The sequence below is a fragment of the Musa acuminata genome, chromosome BXJ2-3 (genome assembly GCF_036884655.1).
Source record: "Musa acuminata AAA Group cultivar baxijiao chromosome BXJ2-3, Cavendish_Baxijiao_AAA, whole genome shotgun sequence".
Lineage (NCBI taxonomy): Eukaryota > Viridiplantae > Streptophyta > Magnoliopsida > Zingiberales > Musaceae > Musa > Musa acuminata.
Genome location: NC_088340.1, coordinates 5,504,067 through 5,517,689, shown reverse-complemented (window position 1 = coordinate 5,517,689; position 13,623 = coordinate 5,504,067). Strand labels below are relative to the sequence as shown.

At 37.2% G+C, this 13,623-nt stretch overlaps 3 protein-coding genes across 4 annotated transcripts in view; 1 reads left to right on the top strand and 2 right to left on the bottom strand.

Moving 5' to 3' along the window:
• Nucleotides 1-5,238, bottom strand: part of LOC135607071 (mediator of RNA polymerase II transcription subunit 23-like) — a 32,377-nt gene extending 27,139 nt beyond the window's left edge. Inside the window, exons 1-6 of the mRNA XM_065098564.1 lie at nt 4,840-5,238; nt 4,699-4,742; nt 3,994-4,093; nt 3,687-3,900; nt 2,909-3,588; nt 676-913 (exon numbers count right to left, since the gene is read on the bottom strand). Of these exons, the coding sequence (XP_064954636.1) occupies nt 676-913; nt 2,909-3,588; nt 3,687-3,900; nt 3,994-4,093; nt 4,699-4,742; nt 4,840-4,926 (1,363 nt within the window). The 5' untranslated portion in view covers nt 4,927-5,238. The remainder of the gene's footprint in view (nt 1-675; nt 914-2,908; nt 3,589-3,686; nt 3,901-3,993; nt 4,094-4,698; nt 4,743-4,839) is intronic.
• Nucleotides 5,239-6,388: 1,150 nt separating this feature from the next.
• LOC103978062 (non-specific lipid transfer protein GPI-anchored 3-like) lies at nt 6,389-9,046 on the top strand. The gene is made up of 3 exons (XM_009393765.3): nt 6,389-6,880; nt 7,965-8,027; nt 8,937-9,046. The coding sequence occupies exons 1-3, from the start codon at nt 6,544-6,546 to the stop codon at nt 9,029-9,031; spliced, it is 495 nt and encodes a 164-aa protein (XP_009392040.3). The 5' UTR covers nt 6,389-6,543; the 3' UTR covers nt 9,032-9,046.
• A 2,507-nt stretch (nt 9,047-11,553) lies between these two features.
• Nucleotides 11,554-12,699, bottom strand: LOC135606424 (nudix hydrolase 17, mitochondrial-like). 2 transcript variants are annotated; one of them, XM_065097450.1, is made up of 5 exons: nt 12,485-12,699; nt 12,277-12,370; nt 12,103-12,186; nt 11,889-12,005; nt 11,554-11,799 (listed from the first exon to the last, which is right to left on the bottom strand). In XM_065097450.1, the coding sequence occupies exons 1-5, from the start codon at nt 12,553-12,555 to the stop codon at nt 11,686-11,688; spliced, it is 480 nt and encodes a 159-aa protein (XP_064953522.1). In that variant the 5' UTR covers nt 12,556-12,699; the 3' UTR covers nt 11,554-11,685. The 2 variants fall into 2 exon arrangements, with proteins under 2 accessions (XP_064953522.1, XP_064953521.1); XM_065097449.1 differs by having other exon boundaries at nt 12,103-12,370.
• Between the last annotated feature and the right edge of the window lie 924 nt (nt 12,700-13,623).

Below are 13,623 nucleotides of genomic sequence, written 5' to 3'. Positions count from 1 at the left end.
TTTCTTTCATTATTACACATTTACACTCATAAAATTGTGAACTCAATGCAGATAGCCACTCACTTGCCATCATAAAAATTAAATATTAAATGTTCAAACCAGTCAAAAAAAATCCTCAATAATTCAATGTGAGTATAACTGAAATAAAGACAACAATTTGGTCCTCAATTGAGACTGAAATTTCAGCAGCAAGGTACCAATCGAGACAATATCATGACATGCACAACAAAGAATTTGAAAAATAAAAAAAAAATATTTATATGTGAAGTGTGTAAAAGAAAATACAACTATAGAAGCTCCTCATGCTTTAGAAGCTATTAGAGTCATAATCCAATATGCATGTCACCTAATAATATGGTCCACCTTCCTAGTCTGTACCAATGTACCGACCAACTGTCGATACAGTACAAATCAAACCATACCAACGTACCGATACATGGTACGATGGGACATACTAACAGACCGGTATGAACCACTCATACCGGCCCCTTGTCAGACAGATATGTACTACCCGTACGAATAGTTTGAATAGTATGTTACAGTATGATGAACCTTGCCTGATATATTAAGTTATTGCTAAGTTTTATACCTGGAGAGAAGGAAATCAATTACTTGTTGAATTACTCATGGGTTTGCAAAATAATACAGCAAAATAATACAAGTTGATAGTATTGCCTGAGTTTGTGATCTTCAATAGTTCCATTGTTCTATCAACAACAGCCTCGCAAATCATTTCAGGGGAAAAAACAGCACCAGGGGTTGATGCCTGTGTAGCTTGAGGTTTATAACAAGGGGCAACAAGAAGCACACGTCTCCACCAATCTGGTGATGGTGTTGTTTGAAGAGCATGTCTTAGACACCGCGAAGCACGTTCCCAGTCCAAACTCCCTTTGGGAATAGATGTAGCAAGATCCTGTCAATTGGAGAGATAAGCTGTAAGACAACAGTAAAGTGATATTCTTGTGTCTCAATGCAACAAGATGATGATTTATATTTCCCAATTATATATCTGATCAGCATGATCTATTGGTTAGAGTAATTGCAAATATAATATAGCATTACACACAGAAACAAAAATACTTGGTCCGACTCCAGGCAAAACTCATAGTAAGCAGCACCAGCCACTACATGTTTTACTCAAGTAATTCCTTCCAATTCTTCCAATTTCCCTACTCTCCAAAAGAAAATAATCATAGACCATCAGCACAGTCCCCATCTAAACTATCACTTGTGGCACTGTAAATGTGTCTGGCACCTAATAAAGACACCAAAGTACGCTGTTTGATGGGTGAACAATTCCATATAACCTAAGAAGATGGTTCAACAATCAGATAGACAGTAGTTAACTGACTTCAATAAAATCTATAATACCTTGACTATCTTCTACACTATTTACTTGTAACTACCTTTTTTTATTTTTCCTATCCTTAAATAACCTTACCTTTTTCATGTATTAAACATATATCTATAAAAGACATTTCGTTTTATTTTCATCTGTTCAAACATTTATACATAAGCAATGCTTCACTCAAGAAAAGTTTTACAAAATCCACTACTCTTACATATGTAATCTGAGTCAGATTTCCACCTATAGAAATTAACATGTAAGATCAAAATTTGAAGACTTTTGGCAGAGACTATCATCCAATCATATTATCTTTCAAATATTACTGAAACCCTCCAAACAGTAAGCTCCTTTGAGACATCATGAAAACCCTTGATCGACAACCATGAACTCTTGAAACTTTTCAATTTCATCAAATTAATAAAATTGCTAGATCCAGACCATACATCTTAGAATGTTAAAATATTTCCAGAAAACATTCAATTTTATTTCTCAACGACACAAGAAAACAAGGGAAGTATGGTTGCCGGAATCTATGGTCCCTAGATTTGCGCATGCAATATTTCGACCTTGTGCGATGTTTGATAACTTGCTCCTCAGGTGGGATGCAATTTGGTAAGTTAACTAAGAGGGTTGGACCTACAAAACAAACCCCACTTCTTCCTAATCCTCTCTCTTCTCCTCCAAACTTTCTGCATCCATATTCCCTATACCCCTATCTTTCTCCCTTCTCAACAATGAACCCAATTCCTACTCTTTTTCTTGACATATTGAGAAGAAGGGTAACTTCACTCTATCAGTATGCATTCCCTATTCATCCAATTTGCAAAAGTCCAAAGAATTAAGATAATGAATTGCGAGTGTAAATCTATTCATAGGAAATCAAACAATTGTAGATGCAACCGTGCAACATATGTTTGCCATTAATTTTTTATTGTGGGCAACAAATCACCCTTGAAATTCAAACTATTTCATCTTTCTTATGTGAAATCCTATCACCTAATTCAACTTTATAGCTTAATACTTCCAACAAGTTAAAAATCAGTTGACAAGATCCTTGAAGTTGTATTTTATGCCTTTATGTATGTGCTCCCCATAAAACTCAATGTCCTAATTCCTACTCCCGACACAGTTGAAATATGCTCTTAGATGCTAACTCATCATACTAAAGAGTATGACATGAAATCCACATAGCATTTTGCCATAACAAATTAAGCATAGGTGTCAAACCTACAAGTCATACTGTCTCACAGAATGTCAGGGTTTTATGATTAGATGGTCTGACATTTTTGGTCTGCTGTTGAATCTTTAAAAACCAGATCTTCAATTTTAATTTAGCACATGGTAAAGAACCTCAATTAGACCAATCACAAGAAAACAAGTAGGCATCAAACAAGATTCATCAATTGTATGAATTCTTCTTTTTCCCATCTCTGATAGGACAACCACAAAGAAAATTGAGATAAAGAAGAGACGTGTTTGCAAGCATAGAGCAGCATGTTATGCTGCAAACAAGATACAAAATGCATGATTTTATACTGAAACAAAAAGCAGATTTCTCACCTCTCCATGCAATGGTTCTCCTAAAACACTAGGATAAGTGATGGGAGAATAACGAACATTGGCCAATGATTCACCGGTTATACTTGGATAGGATTGTGACATGAACCTATGAGTGGCAAAGGTAGGGCAGTGAAGATGTTGATCCAACATTTGCATGTGCATGGCAACCATATCTCTTCTCCTGTGAATTTCCAGAATGATGCCAAACATTGCCTCATCATCAGGAATATTGTCCATGAATTGCAAGTTGCTGCGAAGAAGCTCATAAAAGGGAATGCGGCACTTATCTTCATCCACCAACCTCCATATAACATCTAAGCATGTATGCATCCATTCATGCACAGGCCTCTCAGGCTTCCAGACCTTCTTGCCATCACTGTCATCTGATCCCACAGGCTTTTGATCCCAATTAACCAACCAATTCAGCATCTGACTCAAGATCTCTGCATGCGTAATTGGCTTTAGATTGAATTCTAGTCCAGCTAAGATAATCTTGCATGAGAATTGACGGAGAGAACCCATAGCAGTTCCTCTTGTCATCTGACCGGACCTTGTTATACTCTGATGCCCAGAACCAGAGAGTTCGGATGGTTTAACCGGTGAAAGAGTTGCCCCAGCAGATTGATCAGTAGCAGATTGGGCAGGAGAGCTGACCCCATGAATAGTTGCTAATGGAGATGCTGGATTAGAAGCATGGAGGTTCAGAGCAGATGACACGGTAGCGGTAGATGGTGAAAAGTGAAAACATCATAAGATGATGACAACCCAGTAAACACACCTGGTGTCGCTGGAGTACCCTGCGCAAGTGTTGCCTCTGCAGCGGAAACTGCAGAAAGGAGTGAAAGAAGGAATGTATCCCATTTCAGATAGCCTATGCTGCACAAGCTCCGTATCGCAAAAAGAAGAAATTCTGATTGAGGTGCATGACTGCTGCACTGCACAACAAGAGACATAATAACTGTTTCTGTGCCTGTACGCAGTTGCTCCGGATCCTGAAGTGCAATAGTGCAAGCACAGTTAGTTACAAGTCATTGTCAACGAAACAAAATCATTTGCAAAGGTAGCAGAAAGATTCTGATACATACTGGAAATTGACCCTGCAACTGCTCAAAATCCAATATAAACTGTTCATCACGCGGTGGAAGCTCCCCGTGAGGAGCAGTGACCCTCTTCTGTAATTTGTTTCTAACATAGACATAAACCACAAAATCAGCCAAACCAATACAACATCATAACCAGAACCAAAAACACATTAACCACTACGACAGTTAATGAATCTGCTCTATCTTAAGAAAAGCTCAGGCTAGAACGAAAAAAGAAGAAAATATTTGATGAATTACCAAAAGAATTTTGTATACCCTAGAATCTTCCTGCTGAAATTTTAGCACAAAATGGCCATTGCTAGCACCAAACAGCACCAATCACTCATCAAAAAAGTCATAACTTGTATAAAACTAAAGCACTTATACACCCCAACACACGCACAAACAATATTAAAGATCTAGCAAAACCCACTCACCCAATTGCCTATTTTTGACTCCAAACAGCGGTATCACTGACCAAATACGTTAAAAGGAATGTTTGACTCCTAATTCCTCGTACATGAAACATCATTTCACGATATTTTATTTTCGTCGCCATAAAGTACCATAAGCGACCAAGAGTTTAGCTAACTCCTAGTAAAGCCCTAGGCCATATTCGATATCCTCATTTCCATTTATTTCAGTGTTGCCTCAAAGACGCTGACCATAAATCGAATCTTTGTAAGAAAGGGTATAATTTCAACTTACGAGGCCTCGGGAGACCGGTCTTCCGATCTCTGCCGGCCGTTCCTCTGCAAACAAAAGGATCCATCAGAAGGAGAGAGCCCATCGATGGTCCTAGAAACAAAAAAGACCGAGAGAGTGAGATTATTTGGTTAGATAGGTTACGCCTAGATAGAGGTTGAAGAGATCGACGACAGCGACTCGAGCGGGGTGGAGCTGGAGAGGCCTCGAGGATCGATGGTTCGCCTCCATTAACTGGGGTTCAGAGGGGACTCATCACCAAAAATCCTCCGAACAGCACCCGATCGCATCCATCGCACGGAACAAACCGGAGGTTGCCGTTCTCGCTACGCTTCTTGTTTCGCTCGTTGCATCGCCGAGAGCTTTCGCCACCAGAGACGAAGAGGAGTGGAGGAAGACAAGGTGGGGGGGGGGGAGCGAGGACTCGAGCTTGGGCGGGTCAACAGGTGGAGTAATGGAATGAACGCCCTGGAATCGATTCGACGGATTACATGAAACCCTTGCTTTCGGCTACTTTATCGCACGCACTGTTCTACCGGACCAAACTGCCATCGGTGACGATAAGATGTTCCTTGGAATTATATCTGCGTCTCCAAGTTCATGCACTCTCACATCACTCCGAATCATCTCACCGGAACGCATCATACTTTCACATATACATATAAAATTACTTTCAAATGCATAACATCCAAACAAATATTTATTCTCTTCCACATTTTGTTTTTATCTTTCCAAGGTACACAAAGGATTCAATAATTTTTTATATTCTCCTATTTAAAAAATTACTATCGAATCTAATTAATAATATCAATTTTATAAATAATAATTATTATTATTAAATATTAAATAAACAACTTAAGGAATATTATATCCATTCTCGCTCTATATCTATGTGAGTAATGAAAAATTACTATCAAATAATAATAATTAAAAAAAATTACTATCAAGTCTAATTAATAATATCAATTACGAGTGTGTGTCATAAGTCTCTCATAAGTATAATTAACACCTCTAACCAAAATGATTTTCTGTAGCTCACAACATTCTATCCTCGAAATAGGAGATATTCAAATGTTCAAAATCCTAACTAATTCAATATATATATATATATATATATGAAATTTTATTCAAATATAAAAATCTAAAAAGAGTTCCTTCCTCGAAAGAATAGAGAGATTATATCCAAAATACGTGCTAAAACACTTTTCTTTTTTACTATTAGATTCTAATAACTACGCTTGGTCCTAAATAAACCTCATAATTATTGAAATATATAATAATTATTATATTTGTCCCCAGGTGATTGGCAAATCGATCAGAGAGTCAATAACAAATATCATCTTCATTCCTGGGAATGAAAATAAATCTACTTACATTTAGTTCAAAAGCTAAGGAAAAAATATCAAGAAATATTACTCCACGTAACGTAGCTCAAATCACGTGCACATTTCAAGAAATACCTAATATTGATTTCACTAATACACAAATGATTTCTTTACTATTTTGTAGATTAAGTTAAATGTTAACAATAATAATGGAAATGTTTTTTTAGTTTAGTTGGTTTTTTTTTTAATAATAAATAATTATATAATATAATAGTATTCTACGTCAGCATCTACAATTCAATGTTGATATTAGAGTCATTTTTAGGTAATTAAATATCCTTTTTTTTTTCTTTAACGCTTTGAAGGATGCATGTAACTGAAAACGGTATATATGAATAATAATTAATATTAGAAGGGTAATAATAATAATAATAATAACCTTTTCCCCCTCTCACAACCTCTATATAAACGTAAGTGTGTCGTTCTTCTGCTGCTGCACAGGAGACCTTTCGATAGACCCTTAATGGCGTCCAACAAGGGCCTCCTCCTCTGCTTCCTCTTCGTGCTCTCTCTGTGGGCTTCCATGGGGGTCTCCGATGGCGACACCGACGTTGGCGTGCCTCCGTGCGTGAGGAAACTACTGCCTTGCCTGGACTACCTGCGGTCCCAGGAGAAGCCGCCCGCCGCCTGCTGCGTCCCCCTGGGGAGCGCGTTGGATGAGGAAATCGAATGCCTCTGCAAACTCTTCTTCGACGACCATCTCCTCGAGTCGCTCAACATCTCGCAGTCCCAAATCCTGGGGTTTCCCCCGCGCTGCGGATTGAAGGCGCCGGACGTTACTAAGTGCAAGTTCTCTTCAGGTAGATTATTAGCTCTTCCCCTAGAAGATTTGCTATTGTTATTGGATTCCTAAGACAGTGTTTCTGCCTCTTTTGCCATTGCATAAACTTAAATGATGTTTGGATACTTGTAGATTTTAACCTAATATGAAATCGACTTGTCAATAATTTGCTTTAACTAAAAATTAAAAAGATGGTTATAGTCTTTTATTCATGTTTGTATGTTTGATCTATATAATATCATATGGAGATGTGGCAAACATGCAGTGGGTGAGTTCATGCCCCCCTAAATAAGTCAAGAAATGTATAGGTACATCTTTGTTCAAGAATCCTAAAAAATGGTAAGTTCAATATTCCTGTCCAAAAAAAGGGGTAGATTTGAATCTATAGATTTGGACATGGATAGAAAAATATGAGGATTTAATCTAAACAAAGAGAGAATAAAGTAAGGAAATTATTTTCCACGAAATGGATTCTTATATAATCCAGTCTTTCCATTTTAATCTCATTAGATCTCTATAGTCAGAGAAAGGAAATCATTTTCCACCAAATACAATCTTTCGATTCTCGTTCCAAATTCATTCATAATTAAGGCAGGCCATAAATCCCATCCCACAATTAAGCTTTTAATATAGGTCTTTCCATATCTGACAGATCTTATACCATCTAGAGTTCAATTGCCCTGAAAGAAACTTTTGAACCAAATAATTTGATTTGACCATACCTATTGCTGCATGACAAATCCAGCATTAGTTTTGTTGGATTCTCCCAAACTCTTTTATGCCCAATAACTTGGCAAAAACCGCAAAAAAAAAATCATGGATTATCTAAAAATATCTTTCTCAGGTTTCAGATTTATCTCTTTCCTTTTTCACATACTAAATATTCTAGTACATAATGATAGCAAATAATTAGGAGATGACAATGTTTGTTGTACTCAATTGTAATTTTTACTGTAAATATTAATCAAAATTAAACGAAGCGATCATTTCCTGGCTCCAAGTGTGAAATAAGAATAAAAGCTGTTTTTCTTAAGTAACTTGGTGATCACTAATACAATTAGTATACTTATATGCTCTATTAAACTTTTTCATGACTTCTGCAGATGCTCCAAAACCAAATCCCATCCCACCTCATGCTTCATCGCCTCCAACCTCAACTCCTAAAGGTAAATGGTCTTTCATGAACTAGTTTTATATATGTATATATATATATATATATATATATATATATATATATATATATATATATATATATATATCTCTATACATACATATATATATTTATGTATATGCATATGTATATATTTATATTTATATGTATATGTATATATACATATACATATATGTATATATAATATGTATATACACACATGTACATGCATGTGTATTCTTTTTATGCATCAGACACATCCATTAAGAATTTAATGTGCATTATATTTCTTTACTTTAGTCAATTTTTGCTAATAGCACTTGATCCAAATAATCTTGATTTGGAATCAAATGGATTTTTGTTTTGTGTTTTTTAAATCAAAGTTGGCTTGTTATAGCTCAGCTTATGCATTTACTTGCTCTTCACTCATAATTGCGTACTTGTTATGGAAATAATGAACAAGGCAAAACTCTAGAATCTTAGCCATTGTGAAAGTTCGACAAGCCATGATGATTAATTTCATGATATTGCTTGGACCTAATTAAAATGGTATCTTAATAGTGACTTTTCTCTTAATAATAATGATTGGAAATATAAAGGCTTCAAGTGAATTTGAAAGATATACACGAATTAATTTAGCTATTTGGAAAAAAAACTACTTGAGACACATAAATGAACTCATCTGAATGACAATTTACATTCATAATTTATTAAACTTCAAATTTCTGTGCATGTTCTCCAAGTCAAGTCAGATTGATTAGTATTGTCGCAATGTATTGGCCTTTTCATTTATCTCTTCAGCTATGTCTTGGATGAGCAAGAATAACTTATTCTGATATTAGGAAAGTGGTTTAATTTCTTGTGTATGTTGTTGCAAATTGAATGTTAGAGGAATGCTAAGAAACTAATTGTTTCTTGTTTTCAGCACCATCTTCAAGCAGTGCAGCCATAGGAATCGACATAACGAGTGTATTAGCTTTAATTATCATTTGGGTGTTTTCTGTAACAAGTCCTTTTTAGGACTTACATTTCTCCATTTCATTTTAGATATGTAATTTAGAGGACATCTGAACATGTTACTCTTATCTTTTTTTGATAAAAAATAACTAAATTTGATGTTCAAGCTATTTCTCAATTCAAAAATCTAGTTCTTAATCAGATGTTAATTTTCTAATGATCAGAATGAGGTGATGCATACCAAAGTCTTAGCTTTTCATTGATGCAAGGGTAATATTGATATGATTGTACAGTCATGGAACTCTTATAAGAAGGCACTCATAGTAAGATGGAGCAATTTGTTCTTTTGTATCAAGGAGTAGATTTTGTTTATTGGATTCTATCATCAATAAACCTCTAATTAGCATATCCATTGGAAAAAAAAAAAAAGAATTCTTCGGATTGACTTTGTTCTTTTGATAATTACATAATATTTGTTATCAATAAATCATTGATAATCACACAGTTGATGATTCATATTTGCATCCTAAAAGTTTTCATTGTCATCAACATTTATTACACCTAAAAAACATTAATTTAGTGGTATCATTCTAAACTCACTTATCAACAACGGAGTGAATTTAAAATATCATTCATCTAAAATATTATTTTGATAGTGATATCAAATTCACTCGTTAAAGATTGAGGATTCGATCGAAATCTCATCCGACCCCCAAGATTTTATTAGAAATCCACTTTCATCGTTTATTCTTTAAGATAAGAACTATCTTATTAAGGTTTTTGATTCAACTTACGTTTGAGATAAATCAAAAACCTCACATAAAACATGTCACCTATGATCACATAGAAACCATGAAACGAGTTGAAATCCTACATAACTATTTACAGTCGATCATAAGTTGGGAAAAGAGAGAGAACTCTGAAAGAAGATTTAGAAGTTTGCAGTCGATCTAATGCTACTCCCCCACCGAAATCTCTCGACTGACCATTCCCAGCGGCGACCGCGAACGCTGCCTCCTCAGCTCCTGGAAGACGGCCGGCCTCCTCTTGAACATCTTCGGCCGAAGCTGGTCCTCCATCTTCTCATCCTCTTGTTTGATCCTCCTGACTTGGCTGTGAATTGGAACGCAGTGTCGCTGCTCGATTCCCTGTTGTCTTCCTCCTCCGTTGCTTTGCTTCATCTTCTCCATTTCTAGACCCAAATCCTCCTTTGGTATCGCATTCCTAATCTGCTATGTTATGGTCACTTCTATTTATAGCGAGAGAGAGAGAGAGAGAGAGAGAGAGAGAGAGAGAGAGAGAGAGTATGAACATCATTTTCCTTTGACCAAACATGTGTATTATAGAGCATATAATTTGAAGCATGGGTTTAATGATACAAAGACAAAGACTAGTGTTTATCATATGTACCATTTTTGAAGGATTTTACTTCATTTTGTTACAAGTATGTGGAGGAGATGATTTGTAGGTGGGTGGGTGGGTGGGTGGAGGAATTCCAAGTTGGCCTCATTTGGACTATGAAACTTTGACATCTGGCTTGGTGGAAAATGATATTGGATGGGTCAATATGTTGACCATTTATTTTCATTTGAAGTGACAGGCTCTCATGATATGACCAACACCCTTCATTCAAACAGTGAGGATGGTGAGCCAGATTGACCAAACATTCATCTAATCTTTGGCTCAGGAAAACCTTTAAGGTATGAGAGAGATCAACATGTGGTGGAAAGACCCCCCCATAGCACTAGTAGCAGTAGTAATTGCCTTATAAACTAGCACTTGAAGTGGTTGGGTCTGACACCAATACCACCAACCCAAATCTGTGGCTGGATTCCAAGGTACAGATAGATAGATACATGATGATCATCCTAAAGGATAAGGTCAAATGAATTGTCCACCACTGGAACATTTTTAATTGCTAAAAGAGTCCACATCCTCCCACAGATTCACTCAGCCTGGATATGAGGAAGTGCAGATGCCAACTTGATCTTATGGACAAAGTGAAACATAGAACAAAGATCTCCAAAGGAGAAGAAGACAAGATTGCTAGGTAGAGTAAGCTAGGATTTGATGTGTGAGGTTTCTATCCTGGTTTCTTGATGATTTGATTTGATTTCCAACATCATATTTGCAGTGATGGCAGCCAATAGTTATCATACCTGATCTAACCTGTTCAGTGGGTGGGTTAGGTTTGATCCAACATCCAGTCTGATTTTTTTACCTGAATTTAATCCATCTTGAATCAAATCCAATTTGAGACAATATGAAGTATATGATACATATGAAATAATAGTTTGTTTAAGTAATTAAATTTATATGATTTTGACTTAAATATATATATATATATGTTTCAAACATCATTAATATTTAGAAATTTGGATTAACCCAACCAACCAACCATCACCAGTGCAACCAAATCTAACATTTTTTACAAACTAAAGTTGGTCACCCAATTTCCACTTTGTCCAGTGTGACAAGATTAGTACTCAATGCTCCAACAAAATGTACAAATTATGTAATCTTTGATTGGAATCACTATTTCTTTTAAACATTAAATATAGATACACCCATCCAGCAAAGCTATTTGCCGAAGAACAACATGGATACTAACTCATTGTTCGATAAATAATAATAATAATAATAATAATAATAATAATAATAATAGAATAATAAAATAAAAGAATGTTCTGTTTTTAATGGTCAGTGATGTTAGTATGCTATGCTGAGTTCATCTCTTGCCCACTTGGACTTGATAGAAGGTCTGCCAGCTTATCCACTGCTTCTCTCATCCATGAATGCTTGCACACTTCCCTTGCTTCCTCCACGGTCACCTGGTTCACCAAATCACGGAAGAAATGTCGGTGCTGAACTCACACTACTCTGTGTAGGGATCTGCATTGGAAGCTTGTTTCTTACTCACCCACTTCCGTTCTCGGGCGTCCATCTCCGGCCACTGCTGCAGCACCTCCGTAACTCTCAACGCGTACATGAAGTGGATCTTGTCGTCCCCCTTGCTGGTCCATTTGCCAAGCGTGCCCTGCAACGGGAACAAGGTGTTCAGTGAAATGCCACGTTTTGCGGGACAATGGCAGGGAAGTCGGGGGGCTATGGAGTCGCAAGCTCTGCGAGCTGACCTCCAAGTTTCCACGCACTCCGGCTTCCTCGAACGCCTCCCTGGAAGCTGCTTCGGGCATGCTTTCATCGAGCTCCCAACCACCCTGTCGGAAGAACGCAAGACCTTGTGGTTGATCATAAAGCATAGGCTGATACAGAAGATTGCAGATCAGATGAGACAGAGGAGCATCAACCTTTGGGAACATAAGCTCAGGACCCTTTTGAGAGCTTACGACGAGCACCTCGATCGCTGGCTCGTCCACCTCCTTGAACTTGTAGGGGATGCATCTGGTGATCAGCAAGAATTGCATCAGAATAGAGCACTCTTCAACGAGTCAAATGCAGAGTCAGATAAGCATGTCGATAGGAACGATAGACAGAAGAAGAGCACGCGAGACACACCCGACGACGAGGCGGCGACCGGAGCTGTACCGCTGCAGCCTCCTCCCATGCCGAGACACCAAAGCCACCATCCTTTTCAACGTCTTCCTCGCTTCTCTCTCTCCCCCTCACTTCCCTTTCAAGAAGATTTCCACCCTGTACTCTTAAAGACGAGATTCTTGGAACCACAAGGAGCAAAGGAAGCGAGAACTTCACTGTGCCTTCGCTTCCTCTCATCCAATTGCCGCCTGCAAAGCCTGTCGTGTGTGTGTGTGAGAGAGAGAGAGAGAGATCTTACACATGCCTTCGTAAAGGAGGCGAGGCGGGACGAGGGGAAGATTCGCGGTGTTGACCGTCGATGCAGGCGTTGCGGGAGTTGACTTTCTTCTTCGTCACTCGTTTCTCGGTGCGTGCGTGGACGGCATGTCGGAAGCGCGTTCCGCGACGAGAGATCACGTTGCGTCATATTGGTGGAATGGAGTTCAGCGTGTCAGACTTACTGATTCAGACGTACGTCGAGGGTAGATATGCTGACCGTCGGAAGCGAGAGTCAAGATTCAGAACCGACGGGCTTACCTATTCGTTATTCAAACTGTTCTATTCATAGAACAGATAGTCCTCCCATTCACGAACTTTGAATTTTAATATAGAAACCCATTGATGACGCTCTTTCATAATTATGATAGAGAGATCACGTGAAAAAATAACTCGATAATATAATATAATATAGTTCAAATACTCAACCAAATATTCATAAATATTATTGTACCTTTTAAAATAAAGGGATTTAATCAACCCATGAAAGATTTTCAAAGATTATAACCATTTTTGGTGTGCTTAGAGAATTTATATGTATATCATGTATCGATGTCACATTATATGAAATCAAAGGTTAATTATTTTCCATAGATCATCAATTCCTAGTGCTAAAAGACAAGGCTATCATAGATTCATGTTGTGATGATATGCATATACCACCAAAATAAATTAAGAGAAAGCTTTAATAAATTAAAAGGATTAAATGAGTCTAGCAACTATTATCGATATGGGTTAAGCTCGACTAAGTTAATATATCAAGTATCTCATTATATCAATCTATGATAAATAATATCAGAACTAACTTAGTATTATTCGATACGATGAGAGGCCCGAGTTGAAAA